Source organism: Chrysemys picta, chromosome 13 (assembly GCF_011386835.1).
Source record: "Chrysemys picta bellii isolate R12L10 chromosome 13, ASM1138683v2, whole genome shotgun sequence".
Classification (NCBI taxonomy): Eukaryota; Metazoa; Chordata; order Testudines; family Emydidae; genus Chrysemys; species Chrysemys picta.
Genome location: NC_088803.1, coordinates 27,200,032 through 27,215,021, shown reverse-complemented (window position 1 = coordinate 27,215,021; position 14,990 = coordinate 27,200,032). Strand labels below are relative to the sequence as shown.

At 50.6% G+C, this 14,990-nt stretch overlaps 1 protein-coding gene across 3 annotated transcripts in view; it reads left to right on the top strand.

The window, feature by feature from the left end:
• Window positions 1-14,990, top strand: part of NECAB3 (N-terminal EF-hand calcium binding protein 3) — a 137,050-nt gene that overhangs the window by 25,711 nt on the left and 96,349 nt on the right. For all 3 annotated transcript variants that reach the window (XM_065565711.1, XM_065565710.1, XM_065565709.1), the window contains exon 2: window positions 11,549-11,573. In XM_065565711.1, coding sequence (XP_065421783.1) covers window positions 11,549-11,573 — 25 coding nt within the window. The remainder of the gene's footprint in view (window positions 1-11,548; window positions 11,574-14,990) is intronic.

The following is a 14,990-nucleotide window of genomic DNA, read 5'->3' as shown; positions in this document are numbered from 1 at the left end:
TGGCTATTTTGCATCACCTTACAGAATTGAGGAGAGAAATCTCCCCCTGCTCTGGAATTCTATGGGATGGTTAATAAAGACCCATGGAAAGGATTTCATTCTCTACTGAGTTCTGTAGGGTTTTAGAGCCATTTCATAGGCTTCCAGAGAAATGTCTATAGAAGGGCTTCTCTTTTTGATGCCTGCTGCATTCTAAGGCATTTTTTCCCATAAGGATCCTTCCCATCTCAAAGTGCTGTGGACACAGAACAGTCTGCAGTGTGATCAGGATGCATCTCTGTGAGCCCTGGCTCTCTGCATACAGTCAGGCTCCTAGCCTAGTCTTGCTCCCTGAAGGGATGCAAATCAGAAGAGAAGGCAGTTGCCAAGCCAGTGTCTGTTTAATAAGAGGGCATCAGACTGTGAATACAAAGGACAAACAGCAATTGGTAAGGTGATGCCAGCAGTTTGTTAGGTGATGCCACCAGACTGAGTACAGTTGTCTAGGCAGTTACTCAGGTGCACCCATGGGACAGAGGTGGAGGAGGGAGTTCAGCATTAAAAAAAATCAGCAAGAAGCCAAGAGAGAAATGAGAGGGGCAAAAACAGCTGACGTGGGGCAGATGCTGCCAAGTTTTCCTGGCAGGAAGAGCCTTTCCCAGGTAATGACAGCCAGGAACTCTCCTATGGCAGCGCCAGCCCGCACTCGCCAAGCATTGATTTTTGGGATTGGCGGCAGGTTTGTAAAACCAAATTCAGTTTGGGGAGAATCCAGTTCTGAAATTTGTTTTGCACATTCAGTGAATTGAAAGAATCCATTGCGGGTCTGTGCCAGAGCGGGGGTGTGAGCTGGGGTTTCCCACCCCCCAGGAAAGCACCCTATGCCCAGAGCTCACGGATTAACTCCCCTGTGAGGTGTGCACTGGACAGTAGGTGAGGTAAACCATTGGGCCACCGCAAAGGGAGAGGTGAGAGCTTCCTTGGGGGATGTGGAGGGCTCCCCTGGAGTCATGTGGGAGCTCTCCCTGTGGGGGTGGAGAGCAGCACGGGGGCGAGGGGCAGGTGGGGGAACAGGGCTTTTAAAGAGCCACTTTGTTCCCCTTGTGTGGAGGAAGAGGGTTGAGGGGAGCACAAGCTGGAGGCGGTGTGGGAGGGGCAAGGGACGGGTATAAAGCTGGATCTGGTACTGATGGTGGTTATAGCAGCCTGAATGCCTGGCCCAGGGATGCATCCCCATTGGCCCAGAGACCTGGAGGGAACAAGCAGAATGTTCCCTCGGCCCACAGCAGATGAGCCTCCCTCACAGCTTCTTCCACATGACGCTGGGATTTCAGGGGCAGTCTGGGAGAGGATGGGATTTGGGGCGGGGTAGGCAGGGAGCATGCAGAGCAGCCTGGGTTTCAGGGTTCACTTTGGGGGAGGCCAGGATTTGGGGGCTGGATGAGGAGCTCTGGGAGAGGCTGGGAATGTGGGGGGCTGTGAGAGGAGCTCTGGGAGATGCTGGGAATGTGGGGGGCTGGGTGTGGAACGCCAGGAGAGGCTGTGAATGTGGGGGGGGGGCTGGATGGGTAGCTCTGGGAGAGGCTGGGAACGTGGGGGGCTGGGTGGGGAGCTCAGGGAGGGACTGGGAATGTGGGGTCTGGGTGGGGAGCTCTGGGGGAGGCTGGGAATGTGGGGGACTGGGCAGATAGCTCTGGGAGAGGCTGGAAATGTTGGGGGGGCTGTGAGTGCAGGAGGGCTGAATGGGGCACCACATGCTGCTGTCCCCCTGCACAGGGGTAAATTTCCCCATTCTCCTCAGTGCTGTAACAGCCGTGGCAAACCGCTGGCATCTCAACCAAGAAGGGGCCTGAGTGAGGAGCTAATGCTCAGAGAGATGCCCGGTAAGGCTCGTTGATTAGCACAAATGGGTTACATGGGAAGGCACAGAGCCTTGGTCCTTCCCCCCCCCATGGCTCCTCCGGCCCTGCCGTGCCACCCCCGTGGCCCCCCGCCCGCTCCTCCAGCCGTGCCCGCCGCCCCCCCATGGCTGCCTGCCGCACTGCGGGCCGCCAGCCTGCACCCCCCCTCGCTCCTCCGGCCGCTTTTGGCAAGGCGCCGCTTATGGAACATGTGCTGAGGGGAAGCGGCTGCTTCCCCTGCACCCCGTTAGCTACGCTACAGGTGCTGAGCTCAGCAGAATGGAAACTGGAAATGCAAGATGCAGCAGTGGCTGGGTGCACACTGCTCCCACTCTGCGGCTTTGGCATCCAGCAGAGAGTTTGCTTTCACTCCAGAGAACAGGCTTGTGCTGTGTCCTTTGTGACTGCAATAAATAAAGCCCAAACATTTACTCAGGGAGGGAAATGGTTTGTGGGCCACAAGTCCCCGCACTCCTCTTTAATAGCTGCATGTGGACAGGATCCACAGTGGCCAATGTTCCACCCCCCGGCTATGCACCTCAGAGCTGCTGAGGCCAAACCCAGGGCTCCCCAGAGCGGATGGATCAGAGAAGTTAGCCCAAAAAGAGGAGATGCTTTGAAAAGATCAAACGTGGCTGTGAAGATTGTTAGCTGCATTTGTGCCGTCCTCTTGGTCCCCGTTCAATCCATGCTTCCCAGCATTAAACACCTCCCTTGTACTGACTCACGCTGCTCAGATTCAGGAACACGGGGTCGTGCAGGGAAAGTCTCCTGTAGTTCTGGCTTTCCCAGCACACAGGAATGAGCCCAGTGAACTCCGGGAGATACACTGAAGCTTTATGCTCATTCCTTAATCACAGACATCGGCATGGCTGCAAAGTAGCTCTGAGCTGGGGGCTGGCTAGGAAAGGGCGGAGAGCGGCAAATTTAGCCATAGCCAGTCCAGCTGGTCTGAATTTCTGACCTCAGCGACCCCCCCAATGAGAATGTCCTGCATGCTCCCTCAGACTCTCACATCCTCTGGATCCTGGGCCTGGCTGGGTAGGGTCTGACTTAGTCCTGTGGGTGGGCAGCACTCAGCACAACGGGGCCCTGATCCCGCCTGGGTATTTTGGGCACTACCACAAGGCACAAATTGGCTACTACTAATAAGTAATAATTGGAAGATTCATTAAAACAGGATTATTCCGACTGCTCATACTAATAGCACTTTCCTTCAGTAGATCTCAAAGTGCTCTGCAAAGGAGCGTAAAATCATCATTGCCATTTTATAGCTAGGGAAACTGAGGCATGTGATTTGTTCAAGGTGACCCAGCAGCAGAGCTAGGAAGAGAACCCAGCTCTCCTGAGTGCGAGGCTGGTGCTCTAGCCACTAGACAACACTGCTTCCAGGGAATGCAACTCTCACCAGCCTGTATAGTGAGAGAGGCTGTATCTCATCTGCCCTAGCTGGAGAGGGCATTGCAGAACACAACCAACGGCAGGCATACCCCTCGCAGTGTCAGCAAGTTGGGAGCCAATGCAGACGCTGGAGGCGACAGTGTAGTATGCCTGGCTCCATCACATACAGCCGAGTGATGCTTCCTAAAGGTGCTTGTGTCTGCGGCTGGAGACCAACTGGGAGGTTTGGGGGGCTGTACAAGCCGGCACTGCAGAAGTTCAGAGGTTTTTTTCTGTTTTATTTGGTCTTAAATCAAAGTTGTTTTCAGGCTGATGCTGATCGGTTTGTAGCTCTCGGTCTGGTTTGGTTTGGAGTGAGAGCTCACTTGACCTGCCCTGTGCATCTCATTTAAAATAGGAATGATTTCTATAGTATCTTCCATATCAAAGGCTGTCTAGGGAACCTGATTGGGATTGCTTCACCACTCCCTGCCTTGCAGCTCCCCTGGGCTGGAGTGTGGTAAATGTTTAACATCAAAAAGCAACATAGCCGAGCAGGCTAAGCTTGGAAGGCAAGAAGATGATTGTGTCCAAGTCACACAACAGGGGGAGAGTTTAACACAGGCAGACTGTGATTACCTAAACTGGACCATGGCTGGGACACAACAGCCGACACCCAACTTCTGTGACAAGAGCCACTGCTCTCCTTTAACAACACGAGCTTCGAGTTGCCCTTCTGTGCCATCGGAATGATAGCATCTCCTGTAGCACAGCACCCCTGGACCCTCAACTGAGGCATAGCGTGGTACTAACTCGGGGAAAGGGGCCCCCGCAGAGTCACTGCAGCACTTAGGTGTGTCCCCTACCCCCCAGTCCAGGACCCTACACTGCTCAGCTGCTGTGCCTGCAGAGCAAGGTGGGAGGGTGCTGGTGCTCAACCAGCTGGTTCTGTCTGTGCTCTGGCCCTGGCCCTGGGGATCCTGGCCTGGCTTCAGAGGTTAGCTCTGGAGTTCTTTGGGCCAGGACTGCACTGGGTCCCTGCAGGGGTTTTGAGTCTTCCCATGGAGGAGTGGGGACAGGGCCTGCTCAGCCTTTGCAGCCAGGTCCATGTCTTCCGCCTCCAGGCCCTGCAGCGACTCCTTTATTTTGCAGGTAGTTGGCATGGAGCATGTTGGCATACGCCTTCCTCCGCCACCTCCGAGGGCTCCGATATGACAGGCAGCTCTTTTGTCTTCATCCGAGGGGTCTTCGGTGAGACCTCTCTGAGCTGCCGGTCTTCTACCAGGACCTCCTCTGGACCTGGAAGCTGGTCTCAGCGACAAGGTCCGTGATGGCCGCCGAGGGGGCAGATCTCCTCACGGAGCCCCTGCTACACAACCCCCAGCTCGGTGTGCAGGTGGCAGAGTCCCCCTCGGTTCGCCAGAGGCAAGAACCACCAGAATTGGAGACCTCCTGGACTACGACTGGGGGGACTGGGTGAATCCCCTGGTGCTCAGTCAGCGCATGGGGCTCTCTACCCCTCATACTCCCTGGCACCTACTCCAGGAGGTGAGGGCAGCCTTACTGCCCACCTCTTGGCCCTTCCTTGAGTGGGTCTTGCAGGAGGGTGCTTCCTACCCACCCCTGGCCCTCCAGATCTTGTTATAGGCCCCTTGCCACATGAGCCCCCCGATCCCCCTTGCATAACCTGAGCCAGCTGCATGACTTGCAGCTGGCTCATTTCTGAATCGCACCTGGGGAACAGATGTACACCTTTGTGCTCCGCACATTCCATTTCTTCACCCTCATGTCCAGCCATGACACCAAGTGGTGGGACCTTCTACCTCCTGTGGAGGGTGAGGAACCCCGGTGGGCCAGTCTGTATTCCACCCTGGTCCCATGGCCCGCCGGGGATATCAGCTGGCAGCTCCTTTATGGAGCCGTGAGCATGGGTGTGTACCTGGCACGGTTCACCCCCCTCCCTGCCCTGCCCGTGGCATATGAGAGACCCTGGCACATGCCTACCTGAAATGTGCCGGGCTGTAGCCCCTTTGCTGGCTCCTCCAGAAACTTCTCCTCAGGTTCTGGTTGCACTTTTCCCCACACCTCCTGATCTATGCTCACCTCGTCTGTGGCCCCACTCGTCAACCTCCTCCTGGTGCTGGCCGATAAAACCAGGAGGAGGATGCTGAACAGGGAAGTGCTCTGTGACTGTGGGACTATTTCCATTCCTCCCTTGGTTCACGTATCCGGGCAGAGTTCCTCTGGGCCGCGTCCACTCATAGGTGCTAAAACTAGGGGTGCTGGGGGTGATGCACCACCTCCTGGCTTGAAGTGGTTTCCATCATATTCAGGGTTTACAGTTTGGTTCAATTGCTCTCAGCACCCTGCTGTACAAATTGTTCTAGCACCCTGCGTCTGCTGGCTCCCTAGACACCTTTGAGGAGCAGTGGGCACTGTCCAGGGCTCTCTGCTCAAGGTCCCCCTCAGGATCCCTGATTTTGAACCTGTAACCCTCACTCCTGTCCCTGGTTTATCATTTGTTGTCCCCCAAATTCATTTGAGTTCTTGGCACAGTAGCTCCTCCCCTTATGCTGAGTGAGGGGCCTTCAGACATGGGTGGACTTGTGCCCACACACCCTGGGAACTCAATAGGTGCAGAACAAGGTGGTGCCTTCTTTGCTCACCCGAGTGCGCACCCAGTCCTGCAAGCCATCCGTGCCCAGAGCTCCCATAAACATCAGTGTGAGTTCCATGCCCAGGGACACACAGGACTGGCCCTTGCATTTGCATGTTGCCTTTGTGATTCTATCATCCCTGAGACCATGAATGCAAAATCAGAAAAGATCAACACTCAGGAAAGCAAAGCGGAGAGAGCCCGTCCATCCCCCACCTGGGCAGGGCTTTGCTCTAAAATCCAGAGAAATCCCCAGTGGAGGAAAATGCAGGTTTCCTCATTGAGTGGTAGGCTGGAAAGCTCCGAAGTGCATCAGCCAGTCCTAATGGGATCTGAGAGAGCCAGAGCAGAACAGCGTGGCCTGACTCAAAGCCTGTATCCCATAGGTACCTCTTACCTAACACTGGCAGGATCTGGGCTAGTTTATATCCCTGCGGCAGCACAAGATGGGGAGGAGAGGTGCATGTTCTGCTGCAAACAGCACCCTTCTGCTGAGGCATCAGCTGCTCCGCATGCTCGCTAAGGGGAAGCATGATGAGGGGCGGGTAAAAGCCAGGGGGTTGGGAGTGTGACCAGCATAATAAAATCCCTCTCCCCAGCCACAGGACAAAGGGTTTCTTAGGGGACAAGCTGCAGTTTCCTACAGGACGTTAGTATGGAGGGCAGGAATGCATATGGAAGCTGGAAACTTTCACAATAACTCAGTGTTTGCACCAAAAGAAGGGGAATTTAGAGAAGTGAAAAAACATTTCAAAGGGCTAAATTCTGACTCCAATGGAGCTCTTCACCCATTTACCCCAGCAAAGAATTTGGCTTGTGACGTCTAAATGTTCTGTCTGGTACCTGAGTTACAGCCACAAAAGCTGGGCATTCAGATGCAGAGGCCTAGTTCATGCACGGATGCAAACAACAGAGAGAATGATGGGTATGAAAGGGACCAGCACACTTCCTACTCATAACTGGCCTCTAGTTCCCAGGTTCATTCCTAGAGACTTTTTAGAACATAGGGACAATACTTGCTAGCCTCCAATCTTCTGATACAGTACCTGGTTTTAACAAGAAGTCACATAGACCAACAGATTGTAGACACTGAAAAAGCAAACTGTAACAAACTCCAAGAAATAACGCTGTTACAGAAGATTCAGGAAAGAGGCTGAGATGGTTTGGACACATGTCAGGAATGGACCTGGAAAGGTTACGATCTGTGGCAATACATGCCAGAGTGCAAGGAACTAGAAATAGAGGAAGACCGAGGATGTGTTGGATAGACCTGGTGAAGAATGACATGGAACTAAAAGGTTTAAAGAAGAATGAAGCTGTGAAGCTGGTGCAAGATAGAAAGTGGTGGAAAGATTTCATTTGGCCCCATCATTGCTGTTGAGCTGACGGAAGGGATTCAAAGAGAAGAAAGAGGAAAAAAAATCCCAATGCCACTATATAAATCCATGGTACACCCACACCTTGAATGCTGTGTGCAGTTTTCATCACCCCATCTTAAAAAGATATATTAGAATTGGAAAAGGTGCAGAGAAGGGCAACAAAAATGACTAAGGATAGTCCAACCCCCTGCCAAGATGCAGGATTTGTTGCATCTAAACTATCCAAGACAGATGGCTATCCAGCCACGAAGCAGTGCTATGAAGCAGTGCATGTAGTGGCATTGGCTACTATCAGAAAACAGGATACTGGGCTAGATGAACCATTGGTCTGACCCATTATGGCTGTTTGGATGTTCTTAAAGAAAATCTAAGGGGAAAAGGAGTTCAGGAGAGCTGGCAGTTTCTCAGAGACAATATTAAAGGCGCAATAGTAAACCATCCCAGTGTGAAGGAAAGATAGGAAGAATACTAAGAGGCCACTGTGGCTGCATCAGGAGCTCTTTAATGACCTAACAATCAAAAATGGAATCCTACAGGAAGTAGAAACATAGACAAATTGCTAAAGACAAGTACAAAAGGAATAGCACAAGTAGGCACTATAATAATCTAGGGACTAGAACTCCCATCTGCAAAGTCAGGATAGCTGATGTTCTGACTGTGCTACCAGGAAGTCATAGAGCAGTCCAGCTAGGGAGCACTGTGGCTATCAGCTGATACAGGAAGTACTGCCCAAGAGACTCAGCATGGCGATGCCCTGCAGCCCTCTGGTTGGCCAAGGGCCCTATTTAATCCCAGGAGGTGGCCCAGGAAGATGTCTGTGCATCTTTGGCCTGCTGCAATGCCAGACTTTGCTTGGGTTTGAATAGAGACTGGGAGTGACTGGGTCATTACACATATTGAATCTATTTTCCCATGATAAGTATCCTCACACCTTCTTGTCAACTGTCTAAAATGGGCCATCTTGATTATCACTACAAACGTTTTTTTTCTCCTGCTGATAATACCTCATCTTAATTAATTAGCCTCTTATGGATACTTCCACCTTTTCATGTTCTCTGTATGTATATATATTTGTTCCATCCGATGAAGTGGGCTGTAGCCCACGAAAGCTTATGCTCAAATAAATTTGTTAGTCTCTAAGGTGCCACAAATACTCCTGTTCTTTTTGCGGATACAGACTAACACGGCTGCTACACTGAAACCTGTCTCTACAATGAGATTCCGGGCTTCTCACTGTGTGTCACTCCGAAGCCTGGAATGTCTGAGTCAGTGTGAAGTGGTGGAAGCAGCTACCAGCATGGCTGAGAGCTCTTTTTGTTCCGAGTATCACTGGGTTCCCCCATCACTGGGTTTCATGGCCTGTTACTGTCCAATTTTAGGTTCTCAGCCATTTTAACTTTACACATTATAACTCTGTAACATCAAGGCATGTGTCTCTGCCATGCCAAGAGTCCTAGACCATGATGGTATCAGAGGTAAGTCAATCAATCACCACTCTTACACCACAGCTTCATTGGTTGTATGAGAGAATGCACAGATGGGCCAGCCGCCACACTTCCTCAAAACCACCAACACAACATAACCAGCACACACAATACCGCAAACACATTGTCCTTCATGTCACACACTGCTGATTTGCACATGCACAAATCAGCATGAATCTCATAGCATAACACAAGCTGCGCACAAATCAATACAATTCTCCCAGCACAACACACACAGTCGCGCGCACACACACCCCCGACTCACACTTACCATAAAGCCATGAGAGTCCCCAGTCCATCGCTAGTTATTTGGACTGTGGTAGCACCTCGCAGGCCCAGCCTCGACCAGGATCCCATTGTGCTAGGTCCTGTGCACACACTGAATAAAAAATGTTCCTTGCCCCAAGGAACTTACAGTCTAGTTTACGCTTCTTTCTACTGTCTGCACTGAAGTTGGATTTCCATTTTGAGACCGATCACTGTTCAGTTTGAATAACCCCTTTCACCAGGTAACCAAGCTGTTTTTATACCTTGCCTCCCTGCTCTCTATTTTGCTTGACAGTATTTTGTGAGGCTTCAGTAGCCTCCAGGACAAATCTCGAGATTTTAGTCTCCCCTACATTTGACTTTCAGTTTGCTTTGGCTAGCTTCCAACTAGCAGCCCCCTTGTAATGGGGTTCCATCAGATGAGGAGGGCAGGGCTAGAAGACACCCAGGGATTGTACTGCAGGAAGTGGTGGTGGGGATGATTAGTTAGATAGCACGTGGTAAACGATTCCCCCATGGCTGGTATTGCCCAACTCAGGGAGCTATGTGGGTTTTACATCTTCCTCTGGAGCGCCAGGAACTGACCACTGATGGACCCAGAGTAGTGAATTCGATAGACCATTGGTCTGCTCTGGTGTGGACCAAAGTGGGATAGCTAACAGAATGGGTCCTTGGTCTGGTCTGGCCCAAGGTGGGCTAGCCGACGGAATGGGTCATTGATCCGTTGTGTATGTCCCAAGTTGGGCTAGCCAACGGAATGGGTTCTTGGTCTGCTCTGGTCTCGCCCAAGTTGGGCTAGCCAACGGAATGGGTCCTTGGTCTGCTCTGGTGTAGCCCAAGGTTGGCTAGCAGATAGAATGGGCCATTGATCTGTTGTGTATGGCCCACAGTGGGCTAGCTGACAGAATGGGTCATTGATCTGTTGTGTATGGCCCAAGGTGGGCTATCACATGGATGGATCATAGGTCTGTTCCATTTGGGCAGGACTTCTAACACTGTTTCGTTACCGAGGAGCACAGCCTGTGAAGTGACTGCCTCTCAGTGTAAGGTTATTTCCCTTTTTACGTTTTCATTATAATGTGATTAAAAGTCACACGAGCTTTGATCAGATATAACCTCTCGAACACGATACAGCCGTGAGCACTCACAGCCCGGCACATTATAACACTGCAGCATCTTTGACGTGACTTACAAATGAACAGGCTAGACTGTAACCTCCTAAATTCATCTGAAGTCAGCCAAGTGTGTACTGATTACCAGCCAATCCCAGAGGAATGAAGCGTGGAGCGAGATCCCCTTAACATTAGCTCAGCTCATCTGCTTTTGAGGTGTGTGGGTGGCAGGTCAAAGCAAGTGATAATTTCTTTTCCACCTCCTGCCTAATATTATCCATATTCTTTCATCAGACTCAAAAGAAATCAGTACAAAATGTATCAGACGTGAAACAAAGAAACAGATTACCCCATTATCCAGAATTACTTTAGCCAGAAAACTGACTTTCTGTAGCCAGCTCCTTCATCATAGCCAGACTGACTCTTAAATGCATGTTGTAGTGGGCACAGAATCAGTTACTGCTCTGCCCTCCCCAGAGGGGGAGGAGTTTTGCTGCTGGGCGGGCTGCTGTTAAGGAAGATCATATAGGGAAGGGAAGTCCCATTTCCTTAGTGCAGTTACTCAGCGATTTTTCTGATGGGTGAATTGCGGGAGGTGCTGCACTAAGTGCTTAATGCTGTTGTCTTTTTAAGCAAGTGTGGCTTGGTGGAGAGTGCACTGTACTGGAATGGGCCTCAATAAACCTGGGTTCTCTTCCTGGCTCCACCGCTGGCTGAGTGATCATGGGTGAATCACTGCTTTGTGCCTCAGTTTCCCTCTCTGTAAAATGGGCACAATGATACCGACTTCCTTTGTAAAACACTTTCAGATCTACTGGGGGGAAAGCCCTCTATATGAGCTAGGTGTCCTGGTAATTATTTTGTTTAAAGGAGCTGAAACATTGAAGACTTTGAAGGAACAACTATGGTCATGTGCTTGTTGCATGTTGCAGGCCACATGCTGCAATCTGGTCCTTTCTAGTTTGGATCCCTCCATGCTTGCTACTCTAAAGCGAGCAGAGGAACAAAAAGATGCTCTGTGCACATGCTGGAGTTTGCTAAATCATAGACAGGCATCCTCAGGGCTCTGTAGATTGGAGGAGAGAAACAGCTTGAATAGTTTGCAAAGGAAAATCTCCTCTGTGCAAACCCATCCCACATTGGTAATTAACACTCCAAGGATGTGTCTACACAGCAGCAGGGAGGCTGCTTCCCCATGTGGGCAGGGCAAGCAGACATGCTAGCCCTGCTCCAGCTGGTGTTCTAAAAGTAGCAGTGTGTCTGCAGTGGCATGGGCTGTGGCTTGAGTTAGCCACCCCAGGTACAATCCTGGCCAGCTCGCGCAGGAATGAAAAGACGATGCCCTCTATCCCCAGTGTTGTTACAACACCTTCTGTGTTTTTCTTTTCAGGTTTTTCGACGAGCCAACAAGAACGGTGAGTACTCAGGACATTGTATCCTATCCCTGTTCCCAAGCTGCCTGTAGGAAAGTAGATTTAGTGCTTTCCCTATGGAGGTGTCTGCCAATAAAGTGACAAAGAAAAGAAAAACATGTCATCGGCTGTGAGGAAAAGAGCTCTGAACCTTCCCATCCTCCTTCTCATGCTGCCTCTGGGAAAGCCTTTAGGGAGATAAAGAAATGGAGCACAAGAGTTGCCTGTCCAGATTAGTCATGGGGCCCACCTGCTCTCTAGATGTCTTTGACAGTGGCCTGTGAAATAGCCGCCCCCCACCCCACTGGACAAGTACAGAATAACTTGCTCCTAGGGGAAGTTTTCTCCTAGCCCCCTTATCTGTGGTTGGTTTGTGGCCCAGCTGTATGAGGGTCTCTGTCTGACTGCCTTGTGTGGGGGTAGCGATGTATTTACTGAACTTACCCTGTGTTATTCTGGAGAACCTCGTTTTACTAATTGTGTGAACCCAGCAAATAATCAACTGCCACCAAAACCAGCTTCCCTTCTGCAGATTTAAAATTAAATAAGGTGCTCTTGGGCTGAGAGCCCAATGGAGCAGAATTCCTATGGTTCTGTCTATAATGCCCTTCATATTCCAGGTACACACGTATGCGATCACATTTTCAGGGCACCCTGGCTTTCCTGATGTTTGGTAATTCAGGCCCTTCCAATCTCACACAGAACTTTGTGCCATCTCTCATAAAAATTGTCCCAGCCCGTGAGCCCTGTGCTATTACCTAGAGCCCTAGGCATCTGGGTTTGTTATAACAGAGGAATAGGAGAGATGGCTAACCCCTGTCTATAACCTGACAATCAGTACTAACCCCTGCCTGCAGCACCCGTACCTGTGCTTGTTTCCATTATCCAGGCTGACCTCTATATCAGTCCAGGTCTTTGCTCTTTCCCTATAACCTGACGTTCATTTGATGATGCTATTTCTGGTTTCATTTGAATTTGGCTGTTGTTGCATCCTCCCTGGCCCACGCTGAAAGCAAATTCACAGCCTATGCAAAACCAAGAACAGACATCCATGTAGCCCAGAGCTGGCATTTGGCCTCCAATTGGCCAGGGCTAGCGAAATGAAATCAAAGCACACTTCAACACATGCACATTATGGGCCTCGTCCTCAGCTCACTTGTGCCAGATCTAGTTCCTCCCTACAGCTACCAGCACCTATACGACTGAAGGCAAACAACAGGGGAGAAAGAAGGGTTCTGCTTCCTGCAGTGCATTGACTTTGGCTGTTATGGGACTTCAGTGGGACTGTATGACTCAGCTGCTACTGGAAGAACTCATATAGTCAGACCACAGCCACACATCTACCTGGTTAGCCTTTAGGACTAACAGGTCCTTTCCAGTGAAGTCCTTGTCAGTCCCAAAGGGCCCAGGGTGGAGGGCTGTGCCCATCCTTCGTTTTCCCTAGTTCTAGACCTGCAGTAAATGTGCCTGACAGAAAAAAATTGGCCTTGAAATATTGTGCTGGACCCATGGATGAAAACACAGTTTGAGAGGAGTAATCTTCTATCAATCCCTCCTGTACTGGCTAATAGTCATTGAGTTTAAGGCCAGAAGGGACCACTAGACCATCTAGTCTCTCCTCCTGAATATCATGGGTCACCAACAGTACCCAGCACCTACGCACTAAACCCAACAACCAAAATGAGACCAAAGTGAATGACACCGACAGGAGACTGGACTTTTCTGTACCTCGGGCGGAGGTGCCCCAGTGCCTGAGACCCCTGCAATGTCAGGGAGATGTTTAAGTGAGATCTACCCAGATAATCCTGGCAAGTGACCCACTGCAGGGAAGGCGAACCCCCCCATCTCTCCCCAGGTCATTGCCCATCTGCCCTGGGGGAAAATAGAGCATGACAAGCCACATAGCCCAATGTGTTACTGTTCTGCCAGCTCTGCAATGCAGAAGATTTGCCCCAGAGCCAGAGAGGAACAAGAAGCCATTCAGCAAAGAGAACCCACTGTGACTGGTTCCCCCTGGGGCGCCACCTGGAACTGGGGTACTGTACAGCCCTCTGACCTACCAGCCTGGGCTCCCTGTCACACTGTGCTGCTGTGACAAGCTGCAGAAACGCTCCTGGTCTTACATTTCCACCAGCATTCACACAGGCAGGGACTCACCCAGCTGCAGCTACATGCAGGATCTCTGACCAGCCACTGCATGTGAACCAACAAAAGAGAGTCTACAGCCAAAATAACCCCCGGCTTTCTAGCTTAGGACCCCAGAGTGGTACCGTCTTGCCCTGGTCAAAACCCCAACCAGTCTGAATTTATTATCCAGTTCGCCTCCCCCTCAATGTGGAGAGGAATATGCAACAGCCTCTCTGAGCTAAGATTCCCACATGCTTCACTTCAAACTCACTGGTTTAGATTAAAACATAAAATAAATGTATTAACTACAAAAGATAGATTTTTAAGTGGTTATAAGTGATGGCAAACAGATCAAAGCAGATTACCTAGCAAATATACAAAACCGCAAACTAAGCTTAATATACTAGATAGGTTGGATATGAATAGCAGATTCTCACCCTAACTGATGGTACAGGCAGACTTGTAGATTCTTAAGACACAAGCTGAGTTAGCTTTACAGTTTGGGTTTTTCAGGTCTTCATAGACAGGCTAGAAATCCCGTTAGCCTGGGTCCAGCACTTCCCCCAGTTCAGTCTTTTTTCCTCAGGTGTTTCTAGGAGTCTTTTTGTGTGGGGAGTGAAAAACAACAGATGATGTCACTCCCTGCCTTATACAGCTTTAGCATATGGCGGGAACCCTTTGTTTCAAAACTTGGTTCCCAGACTGGTTTGTGGAAAAATACTGACATCCCAAGATGGACTCCAGAATCATGTGGCCTGGTCACATGTCCTTGTGGAGTCATAGCAGCCATTACTTACAGGCTGTCTGGAGTGTTCCTGGGAACTCACCAGGTGGGAGATAAGTTTCTCCTAAGGCCTATTGTTTTCCCTAATGGCTCATTGCCCTGAATAGGCCCTTCCCAACCAGCTATGTAGACCAAGGATCGGCAACCTTTGGCACATGGCTCACCAGGGTAAGCTCCCTGGCGGGCCGGGCCGGTTTGTTTACCTGCCACGTCATCCCTCGGCCCATGCCACTTCCCGCAGCCCCCATTGGCTTGGAGCGGCAAACTGTAGCCCGTGGGAGCTGCAATCGGCCGAACCTGCGGACGTGGCAGGTAAACAAACCAGGCCCGGCCCACCAGGGTGCTTACCCTGGCGAGCCATGTGCCAAAGGTTGCCGATCCCTGATCTAGACTGAAAGCATCTTGTCTAGTGGGCATTACCCAAGTGTAACTACATTTGAAGTACAGATACATAGTCAGTATTTATAACTTCAGATACAAAAATGATACATGCATACAAATAGGATAAT